At 50.4% G+C, this 15,348-nt stretch overlaps 1 protein-coding gene across 2 annotated transcripts in view; it reads right to left on the reverse strand.

Moving 5' to 3' along the window:
• Positions 1–322: 322 nt before the first annotated feature.
• PLXNA1 (plexin A1) overlaps positions 323–15,348 on the reverse strand; it is a 111,661-nt gene continuing 96,635 nt past the window's right edge. Inside the window, exons 24-33 of one of the 2 annotated variants that reach the window (XM_086845840.1) lie at positions 13,152–13,298; positions 12,238–12,397; positions 11,600–11,703; positions 11,072–11,168; positions 10,220–10,410; positions 9,383–9,552; positions 7,516–7,728; positions 4,423–4,573; positions 954–1,044; positions 323–830 (exon numbers count right to left, since the gene is read on the reverse strand). In XM_086845840.1, the coding sequence (XP_086701966.1) occupies positions 727–830; positions 954–1,044; positions 4,423–4,573; positions 7,516–7,728; positions 9,383–9,552; positions 10,220–10,410; positions 11,072–11,168; positions 11,600–11,703; positions 12,238–12,397; positions 13,152–13,298 (1,428 nt within the window). In that variant the 3' untranslated portion in view covers positions 323–726. The other variant, XM_086845842.1, reaches the window with a different exon arrangement.

Consider the following 15,348-nt stretch of genomic DNA (forward strand, 5'->3'; position numbering starts at 1 on the left):
CCTCCAGAACCACTCAGCAGCATTAAAATAACAGCATCTATCCAGCTAACAAAACTCCCAACTTTTTTTTCTTCAATTTTTTTTTTTTTTTCGCACTAAACAACATTCAAATAAAACATGGCACAGGACATATTTTAGAAATATCAAAGCTCAGGGATTTATCCCTTTCTTGCCCACCCCTAAAGCCCCAACCCCAAATCTCCCCAGCACCAGTCCTTTAGCTTAACTCTTAAAATTGTTTTCTGTTAGGTCATTGCAAAAAATTCTGAATATTTTTTCCCCTCCCATTTTTGTTATAATTTTTTTTCCTTTAAATTAAAAATTTTGTTTGTCTCGTGTAAATTGTGCAAATGTAGCAGTTTACACTAGTGGCAGAAGGCCAGAGAGGGAGAGAGAGAAGGGGGGAGAGACAGAAAAAGAGAGGAGGAGGAGGAGAGGGGGTGGACAGCTGGGGGGAAGGAAGGGAGAGCAAGTCAAGTACAGTAAAAATAGGAGCCCACCCACCCTCCCTTCACCAAAGTAACAACAACATCCAAACGCCTTCCTCGAAAGCCCCGCGGTCCCGACCCTCCTTCCGTGTGGGCTCGGGGGCTCTGCCCAGGCAAGGGATGCCCAGCAGGTCCATGGGGCAGGCCAGCCCCTTCTCCTCCGCCCAGCATCGCCTCTCTGCAAGGTCCCTGCTGCGTCCTGCTTGGACTGGGGGGTTTGTCTGTGGGTCAGGGAGTTCTAGCGACGCTGCTGCTGCTGCTGTCGTCGGGATTTGTGGTTTTTTTCCGCTAAAGCGCGAGGTTTCCGTGTCCGTCCGTGGGAAGCGTGCGGAGGCGCGGCGGCTGCCAGCCCCAAAGTCTTGTGCCCACGGCTGCCGCTGGCCGCTCCTTCCTCCCTCCTGCCCTCCGTCCATCCGTCCTGCCGCCCCCGCTGCCGGACGCCGGCGCCGCCGCTGCCTTCTCAGCTGCTTAAGGCCATTGTGTCGATCGCCTGCTCCAGCTTACTCCGCAGTCGCTGCCTCCGGGCCTGCTCGTCCTTCTCCAGCGCAGCTAGAATCTGGGGAGAGAGGTGAGGAGAGAGGGTGAGGAGGTGCCCACCTAGCCAAAGCGGCTCCTTGTGGCCCGCTGGCTCTTTGACGGCATCAGGACACAGGGATGCGGCGCCATGGGAAGTATTCTTGTGCCCCGACAGGGCTGAAGGAAGTGCAAGGTGAAAGACACCCCTGTGAGTGATGCCATCCACAAAGCGAGCCCACTGGGACCCCCAAAGGGTCTGCAGTAACACCAGGGACCTGCCTGACACTAATGAGGAGCCAACTTGCACATGGGGAAATGAAGAAAACACGGTCAAACAGAAGGTGAGTCCCAAATCCAAGCCAATGACACCTCCCCGCGACATCTGCAACAATCCTGTCACACCTCAGGGGTTGTGTTTCAGAGGCCACAATCAAGCCATTAACTGGTTCCACGTGCACAAAAACACCAAATCCACGAGGCTTTAGGTGCCACCAATGTTAAAACCTGTCTCATTTCATCACAGATGGGGGCAGTGGGGTGCTGGAAGGGGACATTAGATAGATGCACCTGCAAAGCCTGAGAGCCCCCAGTCCTGCTCAAGAGGTGCACCCACAGACACCTGAGAATGACTTTCCTCCCTTGAAATCTTTTCTCTAAACAAGCTGCTGATAAGGATGACAGACTGCAGCTGGAGGGACAGTCCCCTGCCCTGGGCTAGATGTGACCGTGCCCCCAGGGCTGAGGAAGACCTCGCAGCAGGAAGGTAGAGGATGAGACTCCGAGCGGGGAAAAGGGAGTAACAAAGTGTAAAACAAAGGGGCAATTGCCCTCCCAGCAACCAGGAATCTTGTCTCACTAACATCATGCCAGCAGAGCAGAAAAGCCGATTTAAAAAAACAAACCTGACAGAAATCTCATCTCCTCGGGTGAGCTAGTTGAGAGAGCAAATTTTTTGCAATTATATATCAAGGCATCTGTCAAAGGGGACTTGATTAACCATTTCATTGGCTGCATAATTGGAAACAAACTGTTGTATAATTAATAGACTTACTAGGAGACAGGCAAAGTCCATCAGGAGCCCTACAGGTAACTTCTTAATGGGGAATCAGCTCCCTTTGATTAAGAGCTGCTGCAGCACTGGTGAGTTGTGAAGAGGCAGGCAGAGTGTGCTGGGGAGCATCCACCACACTGCCACAGCCTCTGACCACCAAGAGACTGGGTCTCCCCCTGGCTTTTTTGGGGCAGGACCAGCTGGCCCCTGTCTCCTGGGGAAGCAAGAGATGCCTGATGGGGAGTCTCCTCCCAAAAGAAAAGAGAAAGCTACATCTGGGCTCCAGTGTAAGCTCCTGAGGAAGGGAAAAAATCACCAGCAAGAGCTGGACACATCTTATTTACCTCTCCTGGCAGCAACAACCCAGGGCGGCAGCTGGACTGGCAAGAACTCATAGATTCTGCCACAAACCTGCTACTGGGGACACTCCCCCTCATCCATCTGCACAGATGCTCTCAGCCCTCATGCTACACACAGAGTAAAAGATCTGTAGTGACACTCACACCAAAATCAAAACCCCACACGCCTGAAAGGTGCCTGAGCTGGAACCTAATGAGATTGGTCAGAGAAATGAAGGGAAGTATATTCCCCCTACCTGCCTCCTCTGCCTCTCCCAACCAGACAGCTGTATATCCTGGAATGCTGAGGTGATTCCCAAACTGCCCATGCATTTATTTACTCCTTTCTTATCTCAGCCTTATGGAAACAATGCAGTCAAAGGAAACCTGTGCTGAGTGTAGAGACAACCAGGTTTGTCACCTGCTGTAAGGAGCCAGGACCACTGATTACCAAGATGCAAGTACCCAAATGAAAATTAATTATGATTTTCATTCACAGCCAATGACAGCATATTATTGCACTGAACAACAGGAAAAATTATTCTCTCCCATTTTGCATCAAAGAGGGTGCAATCGGGCTGCATATAATTGTGCTTAATGAATGAAAACAAACAAAGGGAACAGCTGCGATTTATTAATCCCATTACAAATAATAAAAGAAGTTCCTGAGAGCTGTGAACACACTTGTGATGCTCAGAGAGCGGGCAACTGCAAGACACTCAACATATGTCACACTGCTGTTAGCAGGCAAGAAGAGGACCCGTGCCCCTAAAGAGCAGCTCATTAATGCCACAGGTTCATCTCACATGGTCCCCTCCATGCTCTCACCCAGGGCTTGGAGGATTTATTTAAGGATCGTGGGACTTTTAGCCTGGAGGAAGCGAGCACTGGCTGATGGCTCAAGGATGATAGCTGGACCACAGCAAATCTAGCTCTTCCAGACTACTCCACTTTCACTCTCATGGTAGCTGCAGAACTGCGTGCAAACTGCAAAACCCCAAAACCCCTTCACCAGGGGCCTCTGGGATGTGCCATCCCAAACTGTCTAAGGACTGGCATAGAGGTCCCACCAGCATGGTCACTAGTACATGGCCACCAGCTGCATGGTGACCGCCACACAACACCTACCCAAGAACCAGGAAAGCCAGGATCTCCTCCTCCCTCCTGTAAAGCACCAAGTTCCACAGGATATTGGACACCACGATCCCAGTGCTGACCTTAAAGCCAGGAGCCAGGTCTGCTACAACCTGCCCATGGACCCCTTAAACTCACACCTCAAAGAGGCACTGGGAGAAGCCTCTCGGGATTGCTGCATGGTACAACAGTGACCCCATTTCTTCTCCTGGCTCTGAGTGAGAAGATGTTCTGGCACTCTGTCACCTAAATTAGCCATTGTTCAAATGTAGTCATCAACCCCTTTATTGGGACAATAAAACCTGTTCTATCATGCTATGTGTATAGACCTATATTTTACTGTAGTTACGTATTTTATTGCTTTAATAAGATGTAGGCTGTGGATTTGAGCAGAGTTCTGAGAAATTAATTTGTATAAATTACAATAGAGGAGTTCTTAACCATCCTTACTGACATTCACAAAACAAGCACTGGAGAGGCCACCACATTCTCTAACATCCCTGGAGAGAGGAGCCAAACACCACCTGTAGAGTTCCACAGCACTGGTACACCACCATGGTGCAGGATTGGTGACAGTGGATAGGGGAAGCACACTGAGATAATGCTGGGAACTCTGCAGCCTCATGGAGCTCATGTGCCAAATGTGTTAAAAAATAGGTGTTTCCAATATTACTCACTGCAGAAAATATGAGGAATGAGTACTGCCCACTCCAGCTCTTGGCTTCACGCCTCCCCAACCTTTCCTTCTCCACCAGCCCAAGCACAGACATAGAATGTGCTACTATTCCACATTTCACGGTGTGTTTTTCTATAGGAAAAAGCAGGGAACTGCAGAAACAAGGACAGAAGGACCCAAGTGGCAGCTCAGGCCTGACTCTGCCTCACCATGTCTTACCTCATCCTTGTACTTGGTGATGTAGGAGTAGATCTCGTGCAGGGCGCTCATGCTGTTGAACTGGCTGAGGTGTAACCGCGACTGCTCCGCCAGGTATGCGCTCATGTCCTGGTCACTGATCGCTGGCATTTTAGCTATATCTGCATAATATCTGCCAGGGAGGAACAGAAGAGTGGGTCAGAGGTAGGCACAGGCAGGAAAGGCCAGGTCCCTGCCACACTGCTCACAGAGAAAGGCAAGTAAAGAGCATCTTTCCTCCAAGCAGTGACATACAATACAATACAATAATAACACTGCTCACTAAGAGGTCTCTGAGCACTCCATGGAGCAGTCAGCACCATTAGGAATGTGGTCCTGATGGAACAGCACCCAGCTCAGTCCAATTCTGCTCACCATGCTGGGAAAGCCAAGCAATGTTGCTCTAAGGGATTTTCCACCCTCTCCTAAACTATACATTTTTGTCCTACCCATCCCATTGGCATGTTTTGCAACCAAATCACATGCACCAGGACCCTCCACATCTGCAGCAACACACAAGGTTTTGCTCCCTCTCTCCTAAGGTCTCCACATACCTAAAGCCAACAATGCCCCTTTGTATTCAATTAAATACTTGGGGTGTGAACACATGACAAGGTGACATCCTGCCCTTGCAGCAATACACATGCTGTGGTAGTGGAAAAACAGAATATCCAACAGGATGTTCATCACAACCCTGAGAGGACAAAGCTGCAGCATCCCATTACAGCAGGAGAGTTACACCAAGCAGACACACCAGTGGACTGGCTGCTGAGGACTTTTTGGAAACCAGGGTTATGTCCCCAGGCCTAGTTTTAAATGAAACTCTGCCCACAGCAAATGAGCTCTGGCTGCTCCCAGAGCAGTATTACCAGCATTTCCACCTGGAAACAGAGTGCCAGCCTCTCTCAGGTTTGCTGTGATCCTCATGACTCCTCACTCGCTGAAGTTTCTGGTACAGTGATTAGCATCATTAGTGTCATCAGCTGAACGCTGAGATGGAACACTGCTGAAGCACTTGGCTAGGAGCAAAGGGCAGCAAGATCACTTGAAAAGATGAATATGAGGATCCATCCCACAGTACTGAACTCAGCTAGTGATAAACTACTTGGGCAGTTTTTACAAAGAGGCTCATTCATACCCAGAATGACGTATGATAATTTCTGGATGCTCCTGGGAGAGCAGTGGCCTGAGGCAAGGACCTCTGACTAAACCAGGCATCTCCTACACCCCTAGAGAGATCACCCCAGACTGACATTTCCTAATGCAGCAGTTCCACGTTCCAGCTGTTATCATAACACATAGGATGGGAAGAAACCATAATTTTTCAATACAAGTGTGCATGGCTCATATGGACCAAGATTCCAGTCACACCATGCACTTCCAGAGGACACCTGGGACCCCAGAAGTAGTCCCCTTGGGTTTCCCACTTCCTAAGCCCTTCCCTGTTCTATTCCTGCCTCAGATTGGCAAGATGCCCTTTTTTCAGCTGGTGCCTGAGCCACAGCAGCAGTCAGACCTGCTGTTGGGACTAGCAGTCCCACTCAGCCACCCCCACACCACTCCCAACCCTCCTCTGCAAAGCTTTGTGACTATAACTGTGCCAAAAGCCAGAAATGCTGATTATGCCATACATCCCTGCAGCAGAGGAACAATAGTAGACATAGTCACCCCCTGCACAGGACATATCTAACCCCTGCTCATCTGCCTCTGGGACCACACCGAAGGTAAGCAATGGCAGGAACATCTGTCACCACTGAGATGTCCCACCTCCTCCCCAGGGATGCAGAATGTCTAGACCAATGTTTAACTCTGAAACAGTTTTATACCTTTTTTCTTCCAGGCACATACACAGAGCTGAATATTTTTGTCATGGAGACGGCAAGGTCAGAGAAATTCACCTTATGAAGCTTGTGGAGTTCCTATGGGACCCCACTCCAAAGCCCCATCCAGCCCCATGCAAAGAACTTCCTCCTATTACAATGCAGCTCATCTCTCATCTCAGGCATCATATTTCAGGGGCACCTTTCCTTCTGATCCAAGCCCTAATTTCCTCGAGGGAAGACAACTTGTCTTTGTACCTGCCTGCAAAACAGCAAGCATGCTGATGGTGCAACAAAAATATCTGTGTACAAGGGAGTACCCAAGGATGATTTAGGCTACCAAGTTCCACCCTTACAAACTAGAGAATATGACATTTACTGTTGTCTGGACATCCTTCATTTAGTTCATTCTGTATTTGGTCAAAATGCTGAGAAAGGGCCCTCAGTTAATGAACAGCATCATCTTTTGCCCAGCACATCATCACAAAGGAAAAGTTGCATCAGTAACCTGAAATCTGCCATTTTTTTAAGTTTTATGAAGTTCCACTTCACAAGATGGCAACATTTTAACTGTAGCTCTATTTGGAGGGCTTTGGAGGGCATCTCCTAGGTTTCTCTCCCAAAAGGATACAGCTAAACAGCATTATGCCTGAGTGCATCAATTTGCAATCAGTCTCATTCAAACCCTGAACCTTTAACACTGCATTAATTCAGCGGGACAGAGGGACATCTCAGCTAACAGGGAAGGTGGAGGGTGTTGGAAGGTGTCAGGGGACCTGCTCCTCTCCCTGCTCCTCAGCACAGAGACAGCAGCCTGAGCACTGGGAAATGATAATTTTCAAGCATTTCAACAAAACCTGCGTGTATTGTTGTGGTACAAAAAAGGCACTTCTCTAGTCCAAGGCTGAGTTCTCACTGCTCTTCAAAAGCAATCAAGCGAGGTGTTAGTAATTCCCTAGTACAGACCAAGTTTTTACAACAGAAAACATCAGACAACCTAATAGCAGAGGTTGCTTTTAGCACCCCTTAAGCAAGTCATAAGCAGCTCCTCAAAACAGTCATTACAAACTCATTCCAGGAGACAATCACGAGAAAGCATCATCCCCCAAACAAGAGGATCACCTTCTGCAAGCATTAGTACAGTCTTGCTTCAGTCAGCTACCAAGAGGAGCCCAACAAGCCACATCCCCACACCCATGAGCATCCACTTCAAGTTCCCCAGGCAAAGCAAGGAGCTATTGCCAAGTCTACTCACCTTTCTACCCAGCTCTTGTAGTTGGGGATGTCCTTGGCATACAGTAGTTTGTTGGAGGGAGAGTCCTTTCCTAGCTTGTGCTCAGAAGTTGAGCAGGAGTCCATGAATGTCTGAGCCACCACGGATAGGCAGGCATCAGTAATACTGTTCTTGTGAATGTCGAACACAAACTGGGGGTTCTTAATCACATTCACCCAAAAACGTAGAGGTAGACTGAGGGAGGAAGGAAATAGGAGTCAGCACCTGAACCACACCCTGCAGGCCAGCTGGCACACACATGCACCTCCAGTTGTGGAGAAGGAGCTTCCCATGACCTAGAATTGGGAAGGTTGCTTTTCCCAGGCTTCCAGGGATGCAAACATCCTGGGTAAATGGCCATTCCCCCCTGCCCACCCCCACAAGACTGCAGTTCTCCGTGAAGAAATTCCTCAGCACTGCCAACACCTGCAAAGGCAAACCAGGGCAGTGCAAATCTGTGGTTTATCCAAGGATCCACTCACACTGAGGAGACCTTGCTGAGCCCACAGGTTAAACCAGACATGGTCCCTTTCTCTTACATTAATAATCCTTTTGAAGGCGCTGTGTGGCATTTCATACATCTCCCATGTCAGAGGAGGGAGTTAGCCAGACTCCTCAAGGGATTCATTAGTGCATTTAACACCAGAGAAAAATTTAGGTGGCCTCAGATGCTGGAAATAAAGCTCTCAGCTGTAGGGACAGCAGGTCTCCTGGTGAGCCATCAACTGGTTGTTTGCTGCACACTGACACACGTGCCACCCTCCACAGCTCCCTGTCCCAATCCTGCTGCCCCTCTCCTCTCCCAGGAGCAGCTCAGAGACTCCCCCCATCAGAAATCCTCCTTGCTCTGTCATCCCCTACACTCAGTGAATGGTTTTATCTTAAACAAAACACACTTTGTTCCCCAGGACTTTCCTAATGAGGGTACTGGGTGCATGTACATATTTCATTTGTGCAGGGAATGGCCTGGAGAAATTAGCTCCACACGTCGAATTAGCGCTCAGAGATAAGCACAGGCATTAGTATGCAAGAGCCTGCATGCCCAGCCCCTGAAGAGTGGGGCTTTTTTCCTTCCTTGCCTTTCACTCCTTCTTTTAATATAGGAAGCTGAGTTATAAATCAGTTCCAAGCGCTTCCGCGCTCTCACATCTCCATTTAAAAATGTTTCTTTTCCTGCCCTGCTAATTGCAAACAGTTACTGAACTACACAAAAGCGATTTGGCTGCCATTTAACAAATGCCAGACACGGGGAACGTACGTACCCATCTCCAGTCACAGCAAAATCAGAGAGATGAAATCGGTGAGGCAGCAGGAATGAAACATGCCAAAGGGGGCTAAGGAGCCAACACCTGCACAGCCCCAGCACCCCAGAGGTCTCATGGGCTGCCCCGCCCCAGTGCTCAGCCAGGGATGAGCAGAGCAGGGGCTGGCTCTGCAGGCAAGGGCAGGGAGGATGTGCACACAGATCTGTGCTTGGTTAGGGCACGGCTGAGTGACAGCAAGGAGTGTGGAAACACCTTCAGGACAGCAGAGATGAGAATGGGGGCTGGCATCCCTGGAGGAGCCCGGAGGATGGAGAGGCCAAGGTGAGATGTGGCCCTCAGCGACTGCAGCCATCAGGGGGGAGCCTGGTGCTTGGGATCTGGGGAAGGGCTGAGGGAACACTGCATTCCTGGGATTTTTTCTGCTAAGGAAGGCATGCAAGGGATTTACCCACACCAGAAATACAGAGATATGGGCCTCTCTTGCCCTGGATCATTTCCAGGTACATATTTCTGCTCCCTGTGGGAGGGCTTGGAAGCTGTGATGTTGTTAGCCCACCCCCCAGTCCACTGTCCTTCTCCATTACCAATTACTCTTCCAGGTGTGCCTGACATCATAATCATTGATCTGATGCTTATCAGCTTGTTCATCCAGGAAATCAAACATGTATTTGATGGCGAGGGGCAGTGCACTCCCACGGTGAGCTGTGCTAAAGATGGTCTCAAACAGGTCATCCACAAATTTCTGCAGGGTGCCCTGGGGAGAAGAAAGAGAAAAGGGCTGCTCAGCAACACCCCGGGCCAGCAGAGAGGTGAGTCTTTAATTAATGGTCAGCCTCTAAACCAATTTCACTTCTATTTCTACACCTGCAAGAGCAGCACAGCACAGTCTGTGTAACCCTACTGGTTCCCAGTGGTTTATACTGGGAAACAGACACTGCAGTGATGAGGTATCTCCTTCACTGTATGATCTGGCATGCTAAAAGTATACAAAGAAAAACACCATGCAAAACAAAAAAGTGCTGTATGTGCTGAAGGAAGTGGAACATGTTGCAATGCCAAATGCCTGGGGCAATCACCCTTCCCACTTCACCAGTTCTGCAGTTTTACCCCAAACACCAAAGAGGCACCTATCCCAGGGCACCTCTGCTTTGCAGACCAGGAGCTGCTCAGGGATACAGGAAACAGTAAAAACACCAGAAGGTGCAAAGAGCAAATAGGAAAATCCACTCAGGGGACATTCACCGATGGTTTCAACACACAAAACCTTCACCTCCAGCTCAGTAAAGAGACCAAATGAAGACCTCTTCCTGAGCTAGAGCAGGAGACTAATAAAAAAGCAGTGCTTACCACTTTTGGACAGCCCAAATCACTACCCTTCCCCACTCAGATTTCAAAAGCCAGGCATTATCTCTGGGCCATACCTTGGTGGCTAACAGACGGGTCAGGTAGATCTCAGAGACCATCTTGCTGCCCCGGTCACCCTCCCGCTGGTCCATGTGGTCGTGGTTTTTCACCAGGTGCCAGAGCTTTGTGCCGCTCTCCAGGTCGGGGGTGATCATGGGGGTCCGTGAGCGCAGGCTGTCGGGGCTGCTGGCTGTCCTCAGCATGCTCTCTGCAAGCACAGGGGATGTTCCTACCCTGCCACCTCTGCCTCACCACCAGCCCCATCATTCCCCTTCCCTACACAGGAGCTTTGGGATTCAGCCTCTGCAGCCACCATGGACTGGGAGCTCTGCTGTGACCAATGTGGCATTTGGCCAGGACAGGCATTTGCTCCCATAACAGGGGCCAGGACAGCCATGGAAGGAATTCTGCAGAGCCTGTCCTGCTCCCAGAATGCATGTGCCAGGATCACAGATGCCTCCTGTGCCAATCTGAGCCGATCACATTACTCCCTTCCAAACCAAGGCTGAGGTACACCTGCCACCACGTTCGTGGGAGTCTTCAACTCTGCTCTTTTAAGTGCTAAGTGCCTCTGTGCTTATTTTAATTAGATTTCAGGGGAATAAAAGGGAAAGGATCCCTTAACAGCAGCCATCTAACATTTGCCTTTTTCCCCTGAGTCCAACACGCTGCAAAGAAAGATGGCTCTGAGGGCACCTGCTCCCTCTCCAACACTAGAATAAATAGCATTGTGCAGGGGAGCTGGGGGTTTGGAGGAGTTATTTCACATGAGTTACAGTTACAATGACTTGCCCTGTGCCCTGGTCCACATGCCCAGCCCAGTGCCACATCCCCTGCCAGCCCAGAGGAGGATGCCCATGTGCACTCACCATATCTGCTGAGGGACTTGGTGAAGGTGGAGGAGTTGGAGATGTTGTACGCTGAGTTCTGCTTGGGCACCAGGGCTACCGAGGAGCCATCCGTCACCTGTGGGCAGAAATGGGCTGAGCAGGCTGCCACACCAGAGAGACACCAGGGGAACAGCCCCAGCACGGGGAGAAACCAGCCCCAGAGGGATGCAGTTACACTGCCACTACCCCAGGGACATCATCTCCAGCAAAGGAGACTGACATCTCTGTGACAGCTGGGGGAAGGGGCAGAACAGGAACACAACAGAAAGCTCAGAATGAAAATGGCAGAGTAAGGTCAGAGTGGGAAACAGCCTCTATGAACCCTGGAAATACCCCATTTTAGAGGACCATAAACATGAGGTGCAGGCAGGAAAGTGACTGCAAACCTCCTGGCCATGGCCCCAGAGAGCTGAGCTCAGGCCCTGACCAAGCTGAGGAGGGAGAAAAGATACTCGAGCTCAAAGCAGCTGGTGAATGCTCAGTGTTCTCCATCATGGTCAGCCTTACCTGGTAGTGGGCCAGGGTGTTCAGCCTCTTCCAGTCATTGTCAATCTTTGTGGTGACATCTTCATCCTGCAGTATGATGCGGGCCATCCTGCCCTGCCGCCACTCTGTCCCCATTGGGGAGAAGGGCTCGTGGTTAGTGGATAATAGGAGCACAAAGCTAAGGCTAAGGTACAAGCACAGTCCCAAGGCATCAACTTAGGAGGTCTCCCACCCCTCTGTGAGCTCCAGGGCTGATGACTGGATGTGTTGGACAAATCCAAGTACTCAGGGAAAGACAGCATCAGTTTGACCCTGATGGCTGTTACCTTTGCTCCTCTCCATTCCCCTGTCCCTCCTTTAAGAACAGGACTATTAACTGCTCTCAGCTACTGCTGGCCTCCTTGGATCTCATGACACCTCAAGCCTGCAATTCAGACCCCAGAAGAACCAAGGGGGATCTTCTCCCCACCCCCTCCACCCACAGTCTTTTGTGCCAGGGCTCCCCACACACAGTTAGTGCCACCAGCATGGAAGAAGTGGAATGAACAATATGCTTCTCTAGGATAAGTTGATTTTCCTGCCCTCCACAGATTTATTGGCACTCCTGCTCTTAGTCACATCCCTGTTCCCCACAGGAAAGTGCTTGGTCTCTCTCTTACCCAGGTCCATGTCTCCCGCTTTGGGTCGCTGTGAATAGGGCACACCCTTGTAGACAGCATCCAGCAGCTTCTCCTTCACCTGTGTGATGGTGTCGCAGTTCAGCACCTTGACAGGGATCTCTGGAGCGTTCTCATTCTCAGGGTTCACACAGTTGAGGGTCTGCACAGGGTCAGAAAGGGTTGAGTGAGAGGTTGTGACACACTGGCTGCAAAGGCAAGTCCAAGGACACAAGGCTACAGCTGTTCACAGGCCGTGTCTTCTCACCTCCTGAGCAGCTGTGGAGCTGTAGTCACACAGCACATTCCTGCTCCCCTTTCCTCACCTCTCCCTGCCACTCTCAAATCTCCAATTCCCAGAAAGGAAGCACAGTGTCAGTGAAGGAATCTTGGGCCAGCAAACCATGCCCAGGGCACCAAAGCCTGTTGAGACTGAGCAGTGCCCAGGCACAACACACTCCCCTCCCAAACCATCCCCATGGAGACTGAGCTGCAGGTGAAGAACCAGCTGCAGGCTCAGCCAGGGGAAGGGTCTGGCTTATCATTTGGCTGGACAGAGGACATGGCTCAGAAGGAACTATTACCCCATCTGCAAAAACCTCAAAGCTCTAACTTTGATCCCCACTGAACATGAGCAATGGGCTGCTCCATACAACACAAGCTCAACAGCATCTCTCACCCAAACCTGCCATTGCCAGGGGTTTGCTTGGAAAGATACTGAGCAGGATTCAGTTCATGTTTGGCTTCCTTGGACCCAGGGCAAGACCAAACCTTGCCAAGGAAAGTCTCAGTTTCTGACCTTGTCTGAGATGGGCCCCACTCAGACAGGGTAAGAGGCACCCCAGGAATGCTGGAGAAAACAACAAACAAAACTCTCTCCAAGCACCAGTACCAATGAGGCTTCTGCTTGCACTAACCAGCATTTTGTAGTCAATCTGCTGCCGGATGAGCTTGTCCTCACTGAGGGAGTAGCGAGCCTCTCCTGTGATGGCATCAATGGGTCCCTTCTCCATCTGCTGCTTGATGGCACAGTAGAGCATGAAGAGTGGTTCTCCAGCACATTCCTGTGGGACAGGGGGATGGAGGAGAGGAGAGAGGAGTTAGAAGGTGCCAGGCACCTGCTTTGCCTTTCAAGAACCACCACCATGCGAAAAGTTTCCTGTGGCCCTGCAGCATCAGTTCCCACACACAGCGTTATAAAGAGTCTCCATCCCTTGCTCAAGACTGCAAGGGAGGGTGTCCATGGTAAAATTCATCCTGTGAAGGAACTCACTCTCTCCTTCCAAGCCCAATGGAAGTTGTTTGTCTATCAACCTGTGGGCTCAGATTCCCAGAGCTGCCAAACACTTCCAGGTAAATTCTGCTCATTCTGCAAGCCAAAGATGAGCTAAAAAGGGTAAATTAAGGTCTACTGAAAAGCAGATTGAATCTGGGGACCTTGCATACAGGATACAGTCTGACTTTTGAGCTGCTCCAGAAAAGAGAAGCACGTGAGGACCTGAGGAAAGGGCACACTGCAGTGGGACAGCCTGGGGGCTCTTGGCCAGATACCATGATGCAGCTCTGACATCTGCCAGGAGCCCAGTCTCACATGAGAGAAGTCAAAGGAGGTTTCTCCAAATGACAGCTGGGCACAGCCATCCAGACCCACTGGAAAGGAAAAGCAAGGGAGCAACCCACAGGCAACCCTACCCTGAGTCTCCAGGTGATGGAGGGGACCAGGCAATGAGGTTTCCTGCAGTTAAACCATGTGTGACCTACCCAACTCCACTACCAAAACCTTGTAGTCAGAGCCAGCTTTAGCTACCAGACAGAGCCACATCAGCATCTATCTCATAGATGTGAGGAAACAAAAGGGAAGCTAGGCCACTTCCCCCTAAAACATACTGGATGCTGGATTCAGAAATACTAAAGAACCTGCCAAGGTTGGAAGCACCAACCAGCCTGGAGCCAGGATTTGGCATAGCAGGACTGGAGTGGACACCTGTTCATAACCCAGGGCCCAAACTTGTCCCCTGAGCTGCATCCCAATCAGACCTTCCAGATACAGGCATTAGCCCTAAGGGAGAAAAAAGAGTACAGTGGGAACAGAGAGGATGGAGAGAAGTCCCAGCAGATTTTACCCCACTAGCCCTCATCCCTCCCTCCCGGCCGCCTCACAAATAAATTGTACTTTGGTTCAAAGTGCGGCTGCTCTCCCTGTCACCATATGCTGTTAGCATCTCGTTAGCATCTGCGATAATTAAAGAGACAGCTGCTAACGAGCAGGAACAGGCATACATCATCCCCAGACCTTCCGACAACACGCCTGTCTTTGAAATTATGTTTCATTTGCTAACTTGGCTTCATTAAGTCAGCTTGGAAAAGTGAGAGACCCAAGTGGGTGCTAGGCTGCACATCACCGGCTGCCTGGCAAGGCAAGGCTGGCTGCAGAGTGGTGAGAGCCCAGGGGTCCCAGGGCACTCCAAGCCTACCCCTCTGGTTCTGGTGGAAAAACTTAAGTTGCCTTTTTTTGGTTGCTTGCAAAAAGTCCTTATGAAAATTCCAAGTCTGTGGAAGTGGTATGGATGGAGGACAGCTTGGAGCAGGACTCTTGCTTCTATCTGCCATGGTTGTTACAGTCTCAGCCCACAGCTTTCAGCTCTCCAGTAAGGAGTGACTGCTGGCCCCACATCTGCAGCTCTATACCCATCTCTACTAGGGATTCACACCAAGTCTCTCCTACACTGGCTTCTCTGTCTGTTCCTAGTGTGAATCCTACCCTCAAAATGCAACACCTCAGTCCCAGCCTCACTGTCCCCACTGGCTCTTGAAAACCAGGGCCAAGGTGCTGCTGTGGGTCATAGCTCACTGAGACACTGCAGATGAGGATGGTTTAGAGATCATCTTTGACAGAGACCAACAAAACGAACAGGGACCAAAGAAACCAGTGCTGGGCAGTTGACCTGAGATGAACTCCATCAGATGAAATACAGAAGGAGACCACTGAGATGTGGCCAGCTGGTCGCTCAGGTTGATGAAAGGTGGCCTGTCCTCCAGATGTGACTGTGCCCACCCTGCCAGCCCTTATGCAGTTTGCTCACTTCTGGGGATCTGACTGAGGGGAGCTTTGGG

Source organism: Cyanistes caeruleus, chromosome 11, assembly GCF_971803275.1.
Source record: "Cyanistes caeruleus chromosome 11, bCyaCae1.hap1.1, whole genome shotgun sequence".
NCBI lineage: Eukaryota > Metazoa > Chordata > Aves > Passeriformes > Paridae > Cyanistes > Cyanistes caeruleus.